This window comes from Penicillium roqueforti (assembly GCF_015533775.1).
Source record: "Penicillium roqueforti strain LCP96 04111 chromosome Unknown scaffold_04, whole genome shotgun sequence".
NCBI classification, from domain to species: Eukaryota; Fungi; Ascomycota; class Eurotiomycetes; order Eurotiales; family Aspergillaceae; genus Penicillium; species Penicillium roqueforti.
The window spans coordinates 963,336-979,079 of NW_024067568.1; the positions used below are offsets into that span (position 1 = coordinate 963,336).

Sequence of the window (15,744 nt, forward strand, 5' to 3'; positions counted from 1 at the left end):
CAGCTTCGATATTTGCTCCACTGTCAGGCCAACTCATATTCCCAAATAGGGAACTAGGGCTAGGGCTATCAGGTGACCAATCGCCACCAATCAGCGTCTGGCGAGTTGTCCCGTGCAGACAACCTTGCGTATCATCTGTCCCAGGTCCTTATCTTGCCCATTCCTATCCTATCCTTATCCCTCTTTCTCCTAGACTTGTTGCCTTGATTAGATCATATCGCATACATTATGGCTATCCATCCACGCCTGCGACCAGAGGGTTCCCAGGGCCACCTGTCGCCGCAACAAGCCATAGCCATCTCCGCATGGACAGAGCAACATGCAGCAGCGTCCCTGCGGGATATGACCCTATCGGACTCAGCCCCTGCAGCGACAACGCCGTCTACACCGACTCCGACGCGTTCGGGTCCGCGCGGAGTCACCGTCTCGCTGTCGATCCCTCTCGACGACGACGAAGCGATCCCGTCCCAACGAGTCAAGGCCGAGTCCCGCCCTCCGACAGTCAGCTTCCGACGTCGGGAGCCTCTGCGCCGGGATGGCCTCAAGACCCGAGAGGCTCTACTCAAGGGTAAAGATGGCAGCCGTCGGAGACAGCGCTGGGAGAACGGTACGTTGTATATGCACTAGATAGGTCGCGGCGAATGCCGACTTGTACCTTTTTGCCTTTGGTGCAGGTTTGGCAGGCAAATGCTGACTAGGCACTAAGATCGTCTCTTGCACAACCCCTGGGCGCAACCGCCCTCTTCAAAGGACTGGGATGTCCAGCCTACCTATCCTCGGCATGACCCGATGCCTTATTATCTTGCGCCCCTGTGGGACGTTCACTATTCCCATGTGGTGGATCACCAGTCGGCCGCGAGGGCTGCTGAGAGGGCCAATGAGAAGCATCAAATTCCGAAGGAACTGAGGTTAAAGCTGAAGCATGCGCGTGCCGCGCATGGCATGCTCCGAGATCTGGAAGAGGAGGTCCGTACGTTTATTCAAAAGTGGAATGAAAGGGAGCTTCTACTTGAGAAAGAGGGCTTGCGGGATGCTCCTGAGTACTCGACCAGTGATGATTCGGAAGATGAGATCGTCTTTGTCGGTCGGAATGGGCAGATGCACGACTCGCCTGAGCGAAAGGAGAGACTCCGCTTGCTCCGAGGGGAGATCAGCTCTCACAGCGAGCGAGACGGTGAGAAGATGGTGCTCGAGACTCTGGCTGATGATCGTGCTGCTGGATTCGGGTATGTTTTAAGCCTTCCCTCCACCTTATTCCAGTCCGCTGACCCTTCTCAGTCGCTGGTTAGTCCACTCCATCGCATCCTACTATGGATTGCACACTTGGTCCATCACAGTAGAAGACCGACGAGAAGCCTATGTGGGCTTCCGATCCCCGGTTCCGGGAAGCCGCGCCGGGCTCGTTTCCCACCCAGCTTGCCATTCAGAGGCCCTGATCAAGCCCGGCGAGGAGCTCCCTCGGCCTCTCTATGCTCAAGTGTAAACTTCCGCCTTCTTGCCCTTTCTCTTCTGTCTTCCAGATTGGACATATTTATTGGGGAGTAACGTTCGCGGATTTGTAATTCATGTTGTCTCTCGGCTACAGGTGGTCATATGTAGATCTCATTGGACGTATTTTCTCGGTCGCAATTCAGGTCAAGGGATATATTTCCTCGTAGCATTGATGCAATGTTGATCAATTGTTGGTGAGTGGGGACTATGGGTTCATGGTGTGTTCAGTTGAATCACAGTGAAGAATGCGAGTGGGATCTAGAAACCCCCTTCGTTTTCGTGATGCAGCTGTAAGTCTGTGCACCGAAACTAGCTGATCATATGTCGTCATGCTAAGGCCCAAGACATGGCTGTGAGGAGCATTAGATTGATCGCGATCGTACGATGGGAAGAATGTTGACCGTGCAGGGCGAACCGCGCAGGATCGGATACCTCTTCGATATGACATGATATTCTGACCAAGCCAAAGTATATGTGATCTTACGTACAACAGGTCCCTGTGCACTCCTATACCGTCGGCTATCACCGTCTCCACCACACAATGGATCGGAACGGACCGTGGGGCCCACGGTTTCCAAGGTTCCCATAACGTCCAGGGTATTGTATATGTATAAAGGGATGTCTCTGACAAGCTGGACGTTGTGTCCTCCTTGCGTATAACGTCTCAAGAATTCCCAAGTGCTTGGACGCTACAGGGCCCGAGCCCTAACGTAACAAAGCAGAAGTCTAATCTCTTATGGAGTACAGGAATCTCGTGTCTAGACTAGTTCAATGCAGGCCCCCGCAATCTCACTGGCTTTCGGAGACTAAAAAGCAAAAAGAAGTGCAAAGCCACGAATGAAGACGAGAGACAGGGACCACCATACAGCACATCGTACGCTAGAGAGGAGTTCTCCCACCCCTTATAGGTAGATTCGCCCATAGCCCAGGATCTGTGGCTGATTTTCGCTTTCTTTTCTTTTTTCTTTGCTTTCGATTTGTGCCACGGCCTGCGATAGTCGGGTGCAACGGTGTGGCTCTGGATAAATCGCTCGATCGTGTAGAACAAAGAGTCGGGTACCCAAAAATGACGAGTTGAACATTCTCCATTTCCCCAATGTTCTAAATACTTCGCACATTGTGACAGTCCAGATTTCTACATTCTCTCTGACCTAGTGTTGGCCGGCTCCAACTCCTTTTTCTGCTTTGCTCGTTCCCCTCGCTGGCACATTCTCCCCCCGATTCCACTATATATTTTGGCTTCTCAACAAGGTAGCCCCCACCCCTGTCCTATTCCCTCAATCATATGATTTTCTTTCTCGTTTCACTTGTACCATCCTGGATGATAACCTTGGAGATATCACTGTAATGTCCCTTGTCGCTGTTATTCTACCTCGGTGTCCCATGAGAATCTGACCCCTCCTTGACTTGCGGAATCAACCGGACTATCTATCCACAGGTCCAAACGCCTGGTGTGATCGCTTTTGCTCTGATATACCCTATTGGGCCAACCACACCACCTGCGGCTTACTTACGGCTGATATTTGATATTACTCCTGGCTTCGATCCACTTGTTCCACCTTTTTTTCGCTTATTTCACTGTAAACCAGTGGAACACATACATATACATACACACCCCACAACCCAAATCAACATTGCAAGCACCATGGGCTCCTATAAATCCTCCCAACCTGGCAGCTACAGCTCGACAGACAGCACATCTTCAAAAAGTACGACAGCAACGATCCACAGCGACCGACTAACCCCCAAGCCACACAAAACCGACGAGGCCACCAACCCAGCCCCCCCAAAACACACCTACAAATACGAAACCAAAGGCGAAGTCGTATATGAGTGTCGTGAGCCGCATCCCCGCGCCTCAACCTCAACCTACGCCTCCACAACATACTCCACAGCCGAACTTGACCTGGAGCCCCAACCAGCCGAGTCTGCAAGTCCCCATGAAGGTCGCTACTGCGTAAATGAGCGGCTAGAATTCTATCCGCTGGAGGCCATCCCCTCAACGCCTTCATCCTTTGCGCCGCTCTTCCCTTCCTCGCGGCGGCTGCTCATCCGCCACGACGATGCAACCGTCGACGGCAACATGAACTTGCGCGTCGGCACGCCCGTCCACCTACGCGACGGCTCCCAGCGCGACGTCATCCTCTTCCATTTGCGCATGTACGACCTCCTCGCGCGGAAGTTCTCGTTCCGGCGGTACTGCCGGGACTCGGGCCGCGAGGTGTGCAATTCCGCAAGGCGGGAGGTTGTGCCTGCTCATGGGCGAAGGCCTGCGCTGCGCACCTCGTGGAGTAGCGTTTTCGCTGGGCTTAGGCCTGGTTCGGCCGGTGGTCATTGTCCGACTGATGAGCTCAAGAGGCAGCATTCAAGGCTTGGGGGTGGTTATGGACATGGACATCCTGCGGGGGACGAGGTAGATAAGGGAATGACAGAAGAGAATGAGTGGGAGAAGGAAGGAAAGAGCGCTTTGCCGATACTCGGTGAGACGATTTTGATCGAATTCTCGAATTATGCGCATGTCGAGCTGCGCCGCAAAGGGCCCGGCTCGACCAAGAAATACGAGTTTGAGTATTGGTCCACGAAGTACCAGTGGCGGAGGGAGGTCCGCAAAGAGGGTGATCTGCATGAAGTGTCTTATTTCTTGGTTGACACGCGCAATTCTAAGACTATTGCTCATTTGGTACCGGATACGCTGGCTCCGCTGGAGGTTGTTGAGGAGGAGAGCAAGGGGGGGTGGGTGCCACCTTCTTCATTGTGGATCAGTGATCCTGAAGTTTACAAGACGATGCCTGATGTTGCCGAGTAAGTTATTCTGAACCCCTGTTCGACCCCTCAACCACTTGGCTAGTTTCTCTGGTTCTATCCTTAGCTCTGGATCTGTATCTTTCCCCTCTTTTGTCTCTCTTTTTTTTTTCTTTTTCTGTGATTTCTACAGGGGGTCTGTGTTTCGTGTACAATGCACCAACGCATGCACCATGCACAATGTACCATGGAACCCCTGCACAAATTGACGAGACATGAGGCTGATGAATTGGCTCGCTCTTTTACAGTGTGATTGTTGCAACAGGGATAGTTGCGCTAGTTGACGACTGCATTCGTCGTCGCTGGCATCACGAGCGGCGTCCGTCTTGGATCCTGCCCGCTCAGCACTCGCTGGTCAAAAGTCTGGAACGCATGGGCCCTCGGCGCCTGATCGGCCAGGTACTCCAGCGCAGAGGATCCGCCTAAGCGATACAGGGGTCCTCGGCTCCACGACCAGACAAGAATGGTGTATTATGAGATGGACCGGATTGATGAGTTGGTCCTGCACTAGCCAGGGCTTGGTGCTGCCTCTAATGACTTAATGATATGAATGACGCGGGATATGAATGTTTTGTTCTTGTTCTAGTTTAGCTTCTTGTGACTGATTCCTGTCATGCATTCTATTGTCTTTTTTTGGTATTATTTTATTTTTTTTCGCTCCTCCTTTTTGCCTCATCTTATTTGTTTATTGACACGGGTCATCTCGGTTTCACGGCATACGGATTCGAGCAGCCTGATTCCGGGCGATCCTCTAATACGGGTCTGACAGGGACCAAGCAGGCTTGCAGATTTGTGCATTTTTCATTGCATGGCTTGGACATAGCTTACAGTTTCATCTCACATCTTTCCCAATGGTCTATTCCTATGCTGGCGTTGCATACATATGTATTACGTAGAGTCTGACCGCTCCAAGTTGAACCATGGTTCTATTTTGAGCTAGAGCTGGTCTAGCTTCTACGAACCATGGTTCGAGTCACGAGCTAGATGCTGTCTCGTGCTTCATTGACCTATGGATCTTTGGCCATATGCATGCACACCCTACACCCTCATTCCGGACTTTCCTCATAATGCAAGCCATAGGAAGGAATGCCAGTCTTGTTTAGGGCTTACGATCGATTGGCCCTGAATGAATCTTTTGTTTTTAGCGCGACTAAGAGCCCAAAGAGCATACCCCTGGCCTTGCTGCCTTATGGAAATTCAAGAAATAGCCAATATCAGGCCCAGCATGTATTTTTAGTACGCCCGTATACTGATTTAGGACAGCTACTACTGTAGGTACCAATTTTGTACGTGGTACTTATGTAGTCTACTGCGCAGCATACATGTATGGATGTACCTCAACCGATCAAGATGTGCGGGGCAAGCCCCCTCGAATCCGTAATATTTTAGCCGCCCTATAATAATGTGCTGGCCTAGTGCCCTACCCCATCGGCTGTTTCTCTACGTGTTTCGTGCATACTCGATGTTAGCCGCATTACTGAGAACCATGGTTGAGGATATTGTCGACTCTGCATGAATGCCCAACACTTCTCCAAAGCAAACACCCCGTCGCTCCGACTGGAACACTCGGATTCTCTCTGGACAATCACAAATGAACTAACAAATGAACGGTCGATGAATTCCCTTCGATGGGGTCTCTGCAGGCGGTTAACCGGACGGGACTAGCCGACAACGTGAAAATGAACCAGGGGTTCTTGGCCGTATCTTTGTTCGAGATCTCTGCAACACACGAACTCTTGCCGCCTTTCTGACGTTTCTCCGGAAATGCCACCCATCCCGCCTCATTCCCTCGCATCGTCCTTTTTTTCTCTTCATGTTGATCCTAGGCCCGACAGCAACTGTTCATGCAGGGCGGCCCGGTCTGTGGCTTTCGAGGTGCCCAGCAACTCCTTCCGAGTCAACAATGTGCGAAATGCGACTTCTCACAATCATGATCTCATCCATCATGATGAGCTGGCAACGCTTTCCAGTGCGGCCCAACTTGGGGGGTTGAATCTACATTTCGGGCATCCTCCACATCCTCCCAGACCCGAAAAACAATTAAACAATAAAAGCTATGACACTGACGCTGTGGCCATGGGCTCCGCTTTTTGGGCAGAGACCACCCACAGCTCTTTTCCCCCCTCATGCAGTCCCTCATGGTTGTTCCAGAAGCCCGCCGTTCCGCCGATATGGTTCAAGTCCATGCGCAAACTAATCTCGGGAGATTATAATGTTTCCGTCTTGCCCTAAAGTACTTCTGCTCAAGTGAGGCAAGCAAGAATGAGAAAAATGAAAAAAAAAAAAGGAAAATCCAGGAAAATCGCACGCAAATCCCCCCCCAAAAATTTAACCCAACGTGGGGTTCTCTGAGTTGTTCACTTTTTCCATCCAATCCGGGTCCAACTTTCTTCCGAAAAAGGGTGTTATTTATTCTGGATCCTAGAAGAATTCGCCAATATCTCCCTGTCTGTCATAGAGCGGGAACTAACTTGGGAACATCCGGCGTGCCCCTCTTCCTTCTATAGCCCTTACGTGCTGTCTAGCGTTTCTTCAAGGGCTGTTTTTTGCTTAGTCGGCGTGCGCCGGGCCGATCCAGGTTGCAGCCTCAAAATGATCCGCATACTCTTCGCCGTTCCTTGACTGGTGGATAAGGAGGGGGGGGATTTGGCTGACGCTGTGCCATGTCCACATCGACATGCATAAACCCCCTCCTCCGTTAGTTTGACGGTTAGGCTCCTGTTTGTTCGAAAATAAAATATTTTAAAAAAAAGATGCCAAAAAAAAGAAATACAGAAATAAATTTCAAAAATACAGAGAGAAAAAAAACCCACGGGGTTTTCTTTCCTGGCCTTGAAGATATGGCCCACTGTTTATATAACTCCCCGCTTCCCATTGTCGTCCTCGTGGGAAGGTTATTGAAAATCACATTTAAGAAGACCTCTAGAGATTCCAAACGGGTCCAATTAAGATCCTGTTCCTTCTATATCTTCTTGTGGTTTTCCCTTGAAGTTCACCTCTTGTTTCTCCTTCGATCTTCATCTTCAATTGGGTTATTCACAGACACCCATATCCTCCCCACTCTTCAATCCCACTTCATATCACCCCAACTGCAAAGCCCAACGGCTCTCCTGCTATCCTATCTTTCTACCAAGCAACAATGTCCTATACCACCAGTCCCCAGGGGAATAGTGCTGGCAGCCGCCCCAGCTGGCAGGACCAGCTCCAGGGTAAGCCATTGGAATGCGTGGTCAAGCCTCAGCAGTCCCAAGTTTCACCTCAAATGACAGGACGGCCCGACTAAACCATCACCAGATCATTGCACACGCACCAAGCTATCTCCTCCTGTCTTCAACATTGTCTCCGATCGGCGAGGTACTTATCCGATTTCCAATCCTCCTCCTCCCCCTCAGTCTTCATCCACCGTCTTCCCATGCTGCAGACCCTGATTATTTTATTTCCCTTCTTACGCTTCGTCTCAACACACACGCACATAGCGTGCCTCTATCCCTGCTATGTGTCTCGTGTGTGGGCATTGCAGGAGGGAGTGGAGTCTTGCAGAAAAAGACAGAGAAAAATGCCCCCCCCCTTCACTTGTACACCGACTTTTAGTTTCCAAGCCTTTGGCAGCAGAAGGCTAATTACTTTTATCTCGGAATTGCAGGAGGTCGTACTGCTTGGTCCAGTACCGTCACCGTTCAGGGCCAGAATATCGCCGCTCGTTACTGGTATGACGGTCAGTTTATCAATAATGCCAAAGAGGACGCCGCCGAGGTTGCCCTCAAGACCCTGAACCAGCAGCCCAGAGCTGCTACCGTCTACCAGGGTCAGCTGTTCCCGCAGGCAACGTCGTCCGGCTATGGTCGCGGAACTGGCGGGTTCTGACCGTGTGTTCTTTAGCTCAAATATTTCCTACTCGTCTTGGGCGGCATTCTCTTCCCTTCTTGTGTTTTTATCAAATTCTTTTGGTTCTTGATTCTGACGTTGATACTGAACCTTGTTGCTCTTAATCTCTGGGTGTGTGGGTGCTTGTTCTGGTTTGTTTTCCACCTGTGAAGGGCCCTCGGGGATCCACAAGTCCTATCCGACACACAAACCCATACATTTGTTGTCGCGTTGCTCTCTTACTTGCATTTCTGACTGCAGGAAAAACCCACATCCCTTCACCGCACTCCTCTCCTCCCACCTCTTTCTCGTGTCGATACCGTTCTCTTCCCGAGCCTCGTTGATGCATGAGCATGCACTGTCCCTCGTCGACCTCTACCTCTTCCCGGTTTCTGCAGGCCCTGCCCACAATGGCTCACTACAATGCAGAGTCCATGTCATGAGCTCTGGTGAGAGGATCACCGGCATCAGAAAGATGGACAAATAATAAAAGAGGAAAATGCACTATGCACCATCCCTGCCCCGGATGGCCACTTCCAGATGCAAGTCACTACCTTGTTTCGGGATTGTGAAACCTCAGCATCAGTTGTGACACACCACACCCGAGATTCCGACGGCTCAGGTACATGATACGGTGTCTGGATGCCATTAGGCCTCGTGTGATGCATCGCGAATCGGACTCTCCTTTGGCTCTTTTCAGCGCCCCTCCCCCCACATACGTGTCTTTTGGGGGTGCACACACGTATTCATTTCAAGAAACATCCACTTACGTTTTTCTGCGGCCAATTATTGTTTCTGTCTCTCCCGATTTGGGTTAATACAGGTCGCCTCTCGCACTTTATTCGTTCCGCTTTTGTTGCGCCGTCTGCCTTGAGACAAGATCGGAATTGGGCTAGATGCTTATTACCATTTGATGAGAGGCGAGAGGCGAGAGACGAGGGTCCCATGCATTGTGCCAAGTGACTGCTGTTTGTCCCTTCGAAGACATATGACTTGTCATGCTCGAGCGGGTTCGACGTCATACCCGGGATAATTTACAATCGTTACTCCCAACTGCGCGGTTCGAATGGCAATCACCTGTTGCATTTGCAATAGATGACACCCCCTGCTGCTTCGTTTCTCCCTGGAGCTATGGACGAATGTGTGTTTGTCTGTGCCACGGTGGATGTGAAGCGACTCGCCTAATCCCAAGCGCGTTGCGACATGGCAAATATGGTGGTGGAAGCTACTTGGAAAAAGGTCACAAGGAGGAGTTATAGGATTATCATGGGACAAAAATTTTCATTTTCCGGGCATCTACTTTGTCTAGAATTTGGGGTTTCATTTTGATTTGATTTACGTTCTGCCTGATTATTCGATGCGTTTTGCCTTGTTTTTTTGTTTTTCTTTCCTGGTTCAGATCGGGTGTCTGCGACTCACAGAGGGAGTTTCTTTGGTATCTGTTGTCTCTTGTTAGGCTGCGTTGGGTTTTGGACGTTCGGACACGGAACTGGACCGGGGTTATCTATTATATTGGGACTGTAATGGTCGGGGTTTGATTTGTATCAGATTGTTCTCTTTTGTCTCTTATTATACTACAGAATATCTATCGACAGCACTTTACGGGTGAATTCTTCTTCTTCTCTTTTACTAATGATAGGTACACTGCTGGAGCCATTGCCGGCTGGAACAGACTCGCCCCTTTCTAGAAAAGGGTGCTGTACATGCTTACCCTCGTTTGAGGTACTATTGATCACCGCGGGTTCTTGCCGCATTGGCCTCCCGTCCGAGCTTACACATCCGCGGGTAGCACAGCGTTGGCCATGTGTCTAGCCAAACATTAATTTCCGATGCATAGCGGCCGAGTTGGGCAGCATTCCAAATGGCCGACGCTGTTCTTGGATAAAATGAATTAAATAAGTTGTATTAAAAGCTGATATTAATATTAATCGCTTGGCGACGCGGAGCATCTAGATATATTTCTACAGTACGTTGTAGACTCGACGTTAGATGTTGGTCAGTTACTTTGGACTGAACCATGGAACGTCGAACTCTAATAACTATCAACTCTAATTGTCTATTTTGACCAACTCATTGCAGGCCTCGAATGAACTCGAGGTGAAAGAAGAGAATCTCAGTATGGATTTTCTTAATAATTAGGGCTAGCGCTATGCTCGGTATGTTGCATATCGCCACATAGAATGCACATTGTACAAACCCTCTGAAGAGTGATCGCCAAGACTCCTGCTTGATCTAGTCGTGACAAAGGTCGATCTGCCATATTTGTACTCAGCCTTCCTCGGGCGGTGGCTATGTCGATCAAATTATACGGGACAGCAAGTACATATACAATGATTTATTTCACCGTCGTAGTCAATCCAACCTATCTCAAACCAAGAAGCACTTTCTAAAATACTTGAGAAATCCAAACCATCACACTGCTATCTGTCCCATTCCAAGCAGATACCTTCCACCCAAATACCACCATGTGTTTCGGCTCATCGCGAAGAGAGCCGCATGACTCACCGCCCCCGCGGCGGCGCATACACCACAGCCCTGACGCCTACAGCCAGTCCGCATACACCAAGGACTACAAGAGAAACAAGCGTCGTGCAGGTCAGAATGCTGGTGCTGCTGGAGGTGGGGATGGTGGAAGTGGAGATGGTGGCGGCGGGTGCGGCTAGATCTAGAGGGTTGGGATGGGCGTGGGATATCTTTATTGATTTAATAGCTGCGATTAATATTGACTACATTACTTTTAGGGTTGATGGGATCTGGAATATGATTTGAATTTGAAAATCTAGGCAACGGGACATTAAACTCAGCCGACATGTACAAATCTTGCACTTTACTCAGTACTCCGTAATCGAGAATTCATACCTAATTTGTCATTAAAAGTTATCTATCTATTTTATGACTCAGATACGTGCAGTCCACCTTAGCTCGTGAGCTGAGTCCTATCGACAGCCACCACAACGCTCCAGCCTTACACATTTAATACGCGAAACTCTTTCCATCTCTTGCCCCGTGTCCACGGCGGTTGCGCCAGCCGTAGTAGAGCCTCAATAGAATGCAACCAGATGTTACAAAGAGAAGCAATGCTGCATTTGTCCAATGGCCGGTCGGATACCCGATCTTTGCTTCGTCGCTTTTGTAGATCCAAACGCCGACGATTTGGCCTGGTGCACCAAATGACACGTTCAGTGCGATTGCGAGTCCTGCGCCGGCCGTTGAGTTTATATTGGAGGATAGCCAGCCTAGCAGAGGTGGGATGCAGGCGAAGGCACCGCTGGCTGCGACTATGAGGCATCCGTATCGGCTCTAGTGTTTGAGTTAGTTTATGACGCTCATTGGCTTGCTGTGCCCTTGGGATGATTGGGTGACTTACTAGATATGCGCTAGCAGGGAGAACTGCGGAGACAAGGAATCCCATTGCCCCGATGAAAGAGAATATGGCTGAATGGAGACCCCGGCTGTAAATGAATATCAGGTAAGTCCTAAGTCCCTTAGTATGTCTCGATATAGAAGACGATTTACCTGTTGAAGTAGTCCGCAGACCAAGCCACGGTTATAGTCACGACATAGGCTACCGCGTATGGAGGCACTGTCATCAGCTGAGCACGGAGATGAGAGTATCCTAGTCCAGCAGTGATGGCAGGCGTGAAAAGAGAAAGACTCGAGAATGGCGTTGAGATGCCGAAGTACACCTTTTATCTAATTAGTCCTCCAGATTGGCAGGGGAAAAGGTATAGAGAACATACCGCATAATGAGCGTACAATCTCCAATCCGTCAGCGTAGCCTTAGCATCCTCCCAAGACATAGCATGGGCAGAACCCTTAGATCCTTCCAAAATCAACCTCTGCGCAGCAAGCTCCTTCTCTTCAGCAGTGAGCCAATTAGCAGTCTCTGGGTAATCCGGCAACACAAACCAGACCACAACAGCAGATGCGCATGATGGAGCGCCCTCAATAATAAACAGCCATCTCCAAGCAGAAAGGCCATGAGCGCCATTCATATGGCCCACACCAAATGCAATAGCCCCACCGAATGCTCCAGCTAGTGTTGCCGAGGCGAGAATCAAGGCTACGCGTATGGATCGCTCGGAGTTGCGGTACCAGAATGTAAGGTAGTATACGAAGCCGGGGAAGAGGCCAGCTTCCATTACGCCGAGGAGAAATCGGAGTCCTGTTACTTGGGAATAGGTGTGGACGCCACCAAGGCCTATTGTTGTTGCACCCCAGGAGAACATGAGGAAGGCGATCCAGCGCTGGTGTTTGTTAATGGAATTGTAATAATGGATAATGTGTTTGGGTTAGACGTACACTTGGACGGAGCTTCTTCAGAAAGTAATTTGATGGTACTTCAAACAGTGCATATGCAATCAGGAATACCATGAGTGCAATTCTTTTGTAGTCAGCGCTTTGGATTCTCTTGGTCAATCAATGTTTGCGACTCACGTGTACTGATACGAAGTCATATTAGTTTCCGAGAGAAGATCATTGTGAGTGTCCGAATTCAAGATTTTGGCATTGCCTAGATATATTAGCTCCAAGTCTATCCGATATTTGGGACCGGAGGCATACCAACGTTAGAGCGATCAAGATAACAAAGCAAGTAGATTGCAGCGCACAAGGGAACGATGCGTAGATCTTGTTTCCAGACCAAGGCCTTCTCGCGTGCATTGAGGGCATCGTCGACAATTTCCGTGCTGGCAAGCTGCACTACTGTCAGTCTTCTCAAGCTCGTATACCATAACACTAGTAGGTTATTATAATAATGGGAGAAGGGAGAAAGATACTTCTGAAGCTTGTTCAACATCTGGCATGTATTTTTCGGTTGCCATTTTTCCAGGACTTAGCCACAATCACACAGAAAAGTCGAAGTTTCAGGAACAAAGAAATCAGAAAAGACCGCAGTCCTTTTTTTCGCCTTCTTTTTTCCCCATGTGATTTAGCTTCCCCGGGCTTTTGTCCCCCGGGTTGTTCCCCGCACTAGGGCTACTCGCAGTTCCTCCGATGCCTCACCGGTATTTCGGTATTGGGGTATTGGGAAATCCGATTTCGGGACTAGATCTAGTGTTCGAAGCGTTGGTTTCTTAGTCTAAAATGATGCTTCGTAGATATTATTTAGGTGAGATTTGATTGGCGTCTCTTGTTTCCCCTAGATCCCCACATCGAAATCTCAGGGACCGTCTAGGACCGATTCCAAAATGAGGCAATACAAGAAGCATTGATAACTAACTAGCGACAAGCAAGAGTTATCATTGGTATTCTTAGTATTGAATAGTCTTGTAAATAATTTGTATTAGTTAGGAAAATACATTATCTGTGAATCATATTCCTCCGACAAAACTAAGGTAAAATATCTCCCACGATAGATCAGTGCATTGAAGAACTTCTCATACAAATAAGTTGAAATACTTGCATAGAGCGCGTGTTGTATAAAATCAAAACAGAGCCTCGGGATGCAAACAAGACAAACATCTTATCAGATAAAAGTGTTCCCGATCGCATCGCAAACACTCAAATCACCCCTCCCCATGCTATGCCGCCGTTTGCTAGCCAAGCGCCTCGCTAAAACATCAGATTCAGCTCTATCTATATCTGTCGCAACTATGTCGACTACCACCGCTCCCACCCACAGATCGATGCCCTCCGCGTTAACGTTTGATCGTCACGCCAAATGCTCGGTACGTCCTTGTGATAAACATTTACAACCTAGCTACTGTAACATATATCTAATGCATATTATGGTGCAAATAGACAACTAAGGCCCGTGCGAGTACCCTTCACCTTCCTCACGGCTCAGTGCCTCTGCCGATCTTCATGCCCGTCGCGACACAAGCATCTCTTAAGGGCCTAACATATGATCAGCTGCGAGAGACCGGGTGCATGCTCTGCTTGAATAATACATACCACTTAGGTCTGAAGCCTGGCCAGGCGGTATTAGATGCAGTGGGCGGAGCGCATAAGCTACAAGGCTGGGATCGCAATCTCTTGACCGATAGCGGGGGGTGAGATATACTACCGTCCCCTCGCAAATCGATAGTATGTACTAACCGAATATATTGCTATTCAGTTTCCAGATGGTGTCACTTCTTCAGTTGGCGACTGTCACAGAGGAAGGAGTGCGATTCCTTAGCCCGCATGACGGCTCGCCAATGTAAGTGGCTTCGCTGTAAGCCCTATAACTGAACATCCGAAATACTGACTTTTTATCAGGTTACTGACTCCCGAACACTCAATTTCTCTCCAAAATTCCATCGGATCTGATATTATCATGCAATTGGACGATGTGATTGCAACCACTTCGCCAGATCATGCTCGTATTAAGGAGGCCATGGACCGTTCTGTGCGATGGCTAGATCGGTGCATTGCGGAGCATAAATATCCCGAGCGACAAAACCTCTTTTGTATCATCCAGGGTGGTCTGGATCTTGAATTACGAAAGCAGTGCTGTGAAGAGATGGTAGCACGAGATACTCCAGGAATCGCCATTGGAGGTCTATCTGGTGGTGAGGCAAAGGAGGAGTTCTGCAAAGTGTACGTGCCTCTACTTTCACCAAAAAGAAAGACCGAATGAACTGACCAACCAAAGAGTGCATACATGCACGGAAATGCTGCCCGAGCATAAACCCAGATACGTCATGGGCGTAGTATGTCTTACTGAATTGGTTCTTCTGCCTTAGCTAATGACAAAATTAGGGATACCCCGAAGATATTGTTGTGGCGGTGGCTCTCGGTGCAGATATGTTTGACTGTGTTTGGCCGACACGGACAGCGGTAAGACTCAATCAACCCTCCGGTTTGGTTCTTGCACTGATATTAATTAGCGCTTCGGTGATGCTATTGTCTCATCCGGAACCCTAAAACTAAGCCATAAATCGTTCGCCGATGACTTTGGTCCAGTTGAGGAGGGCTGCACCTGCACTTGCTGTCGTCCAACTGACCAAGGTGGTCTTGGGCTTACACGAGCATACATGCACCACATCACAGCCAAGGAGACCGTCGGCGCTCATCTGTAAGTGTGGACTGGCCACATTATCTTATTTCGGTTCTAATACTTCTACAGTTTGACCATCCATAATGTCCATTATATGTTGACCATGATGGGGAAAATTCGACAGGCCATAATTGATGACCAATACCCAGCTTTCCTTCGCAAATTTTTCTCCGATATCTATAGAGGCGATAAATCAAATTATCCGGAGTGGGCAGTAGGTGCTCTGCGGGGAGTTGGAGTGGACCTGTTGGCAGACTCATGACTGCATGGCCATTGATTTTGATCAAAAGAAAAGTGCTTTGAAGAAAGAAATGAGCTATTCACTTTATGCCATAGAAAAGCGTGTGTATCAATTCCAGGTGTCAAGTTGACTGAACGTGGAGCAGATTCCATCAAACTTTTACTAAAAATAAGACGTCGGTCCTCTACCCTAGTCCAAAACTATATCATTAGACATATATCCTAAAAGATGGCCGGATATATCTGTAGAAAGTATCATTTTCGAGGCTTCAGGGAAGAATATCGGTATTCCTTAAAGTCTCGTGTAGATACGCGTGTTGATTGGATACTTTCCTTTGAATAAGTTTGCACTATAAAAGACGAGA

At 49.0% G+C, this 15,744-nt stretch overlaps 6 protein-coding genes across 6 annotated transcripts; 5 read left to right on the plus strand and 1 right to left on the minus strand.

Annotated features, from left to right (window-relative positions):
* Window positions 1–228: 228 nt before the first annotated feature.
* Window positions 229–1,483, plus strand: LCP9604111_3204 (uncharacterized protein; the record flags this gene model as incomplete). The annotated part of the gene is made up of 3 exons (XM_039070767.1): window positions 229–607; window positions 707–1,226; window positions 1,279–1,483. 3 exons carry the CDS (start codon window positions 229–231, stop codon window positions 1,481–1,483), a joined length of 1,104 nt encoding a protein of 367 aa, XP_038931159.1.
* A 1,653-nt stretch (window positions 1,484–3,136) lies between these two features.
* Window positions 3,137–4,719, plus strand: LCP9604111_3205 (uncharacterized protein; the record flags this gene model as incomplete). The annotated part of the gene is made up of 2 exons (XM_039070768.1): window positions 3,137–4,293; window positions 4,542–4,719. The coding sequence occupies 2 exons, from the start codon at window positions 3,137–3,139 to the stop codon at window positions 4,717–4,719; spliced, it is 1,335 nt and encodes a 444-aa protein (XP_038931160.1).
* Window positions 4,720–7,432: 2,713 nt separating this feature from the next.
* Window positions 7,433–8,157, plus strand: LCP9604111_3206 (uncharacterized protein; the record flags this gene model as incomplete). The annotated part of the gene is made up of 3 exons (XM_039070769.1): window positions 7,433–7,502; window positions 7,588–7,647; window positions 7,937–8,157. 3 exons carry the CDS (start codon window positions 7,433–7,435, stop codon window positions 8,155–8,157), a joined length of 351 nt encoding a protein of 116 aa, XP_038931161.1.
* Window positions 8,158–10,622: 2,465 nt separating this feature from the next.
* LCP9604111_3207 (uncharacterized protein) lies at window positions 10,623–10,926 on the plus strand (the record flags this gene model as incomplete). The annotated part of the gene is made up of 2 exons (XM_039070770.1): window positions 10,623–10,810; window positions 10,899–10,926. The coding sequence occupies 2 exons, from the start codon at window positions 10,623–10,625 to the stop codon at window positions 10,924–10,926; spliced, it is 216 nt and encodes a 71-aa protein (XP_038931162.1).
* Window positions 10,927–11,130: 204 nt separating this feature from the next.
* LCP9604111_3208 (uncharacterized protein) lies at window positions 11,131–12,955 on the minus strand (the record flags this gene model as incomplete). The annotated part of the gene is made up of 7 exons (XM_039070771.1): window positions 11,131–11,457; window positions 11,525–11,609; window positions 11,674–11,843; window positions 11,898–12,404; window positions 12,460–12,541; window positions 12,595–12,670; window positions 12,721–12,955. The coding sequence occupies 7 exons, from the start codon at window positions 12,953–12,955 to the stop codon at window positions 11,131–11,133; spliced, it is 1,482 nt and encodes a 493-aa protein (XP_038931163.1).
* Window positions 12,956–13,751: 796 nt separating this feature from the next.
* Window positions 13,752–15,401, plus strand: LCP9604111_3209 (tRNA-ribosyltransferase family protein; the record flags this gene model as incomplete). Its single annotated transcript, XM_039070772.1, has 8 exons — window positions 13,752–13,826; window positions 13,900–14,150; window positions 14,216–14,299; window positions 14,359–14,679; window positions 14,735–14,792; window positions 14,842–14,919; window positions 14,970–15,157; window positions 15,209–15,401. The coding sequence occupies 8 exons, from the start codon at window positions 13,752–13,754 to the stop codon at window positions 15,399–15,401; spliced, it is 1,248 nt and encodes a 415-aa protein (XP_038931164.1).
* Between the last annotated feature and the right edge of the window lie 343 nt (window positions 15,402–15,744).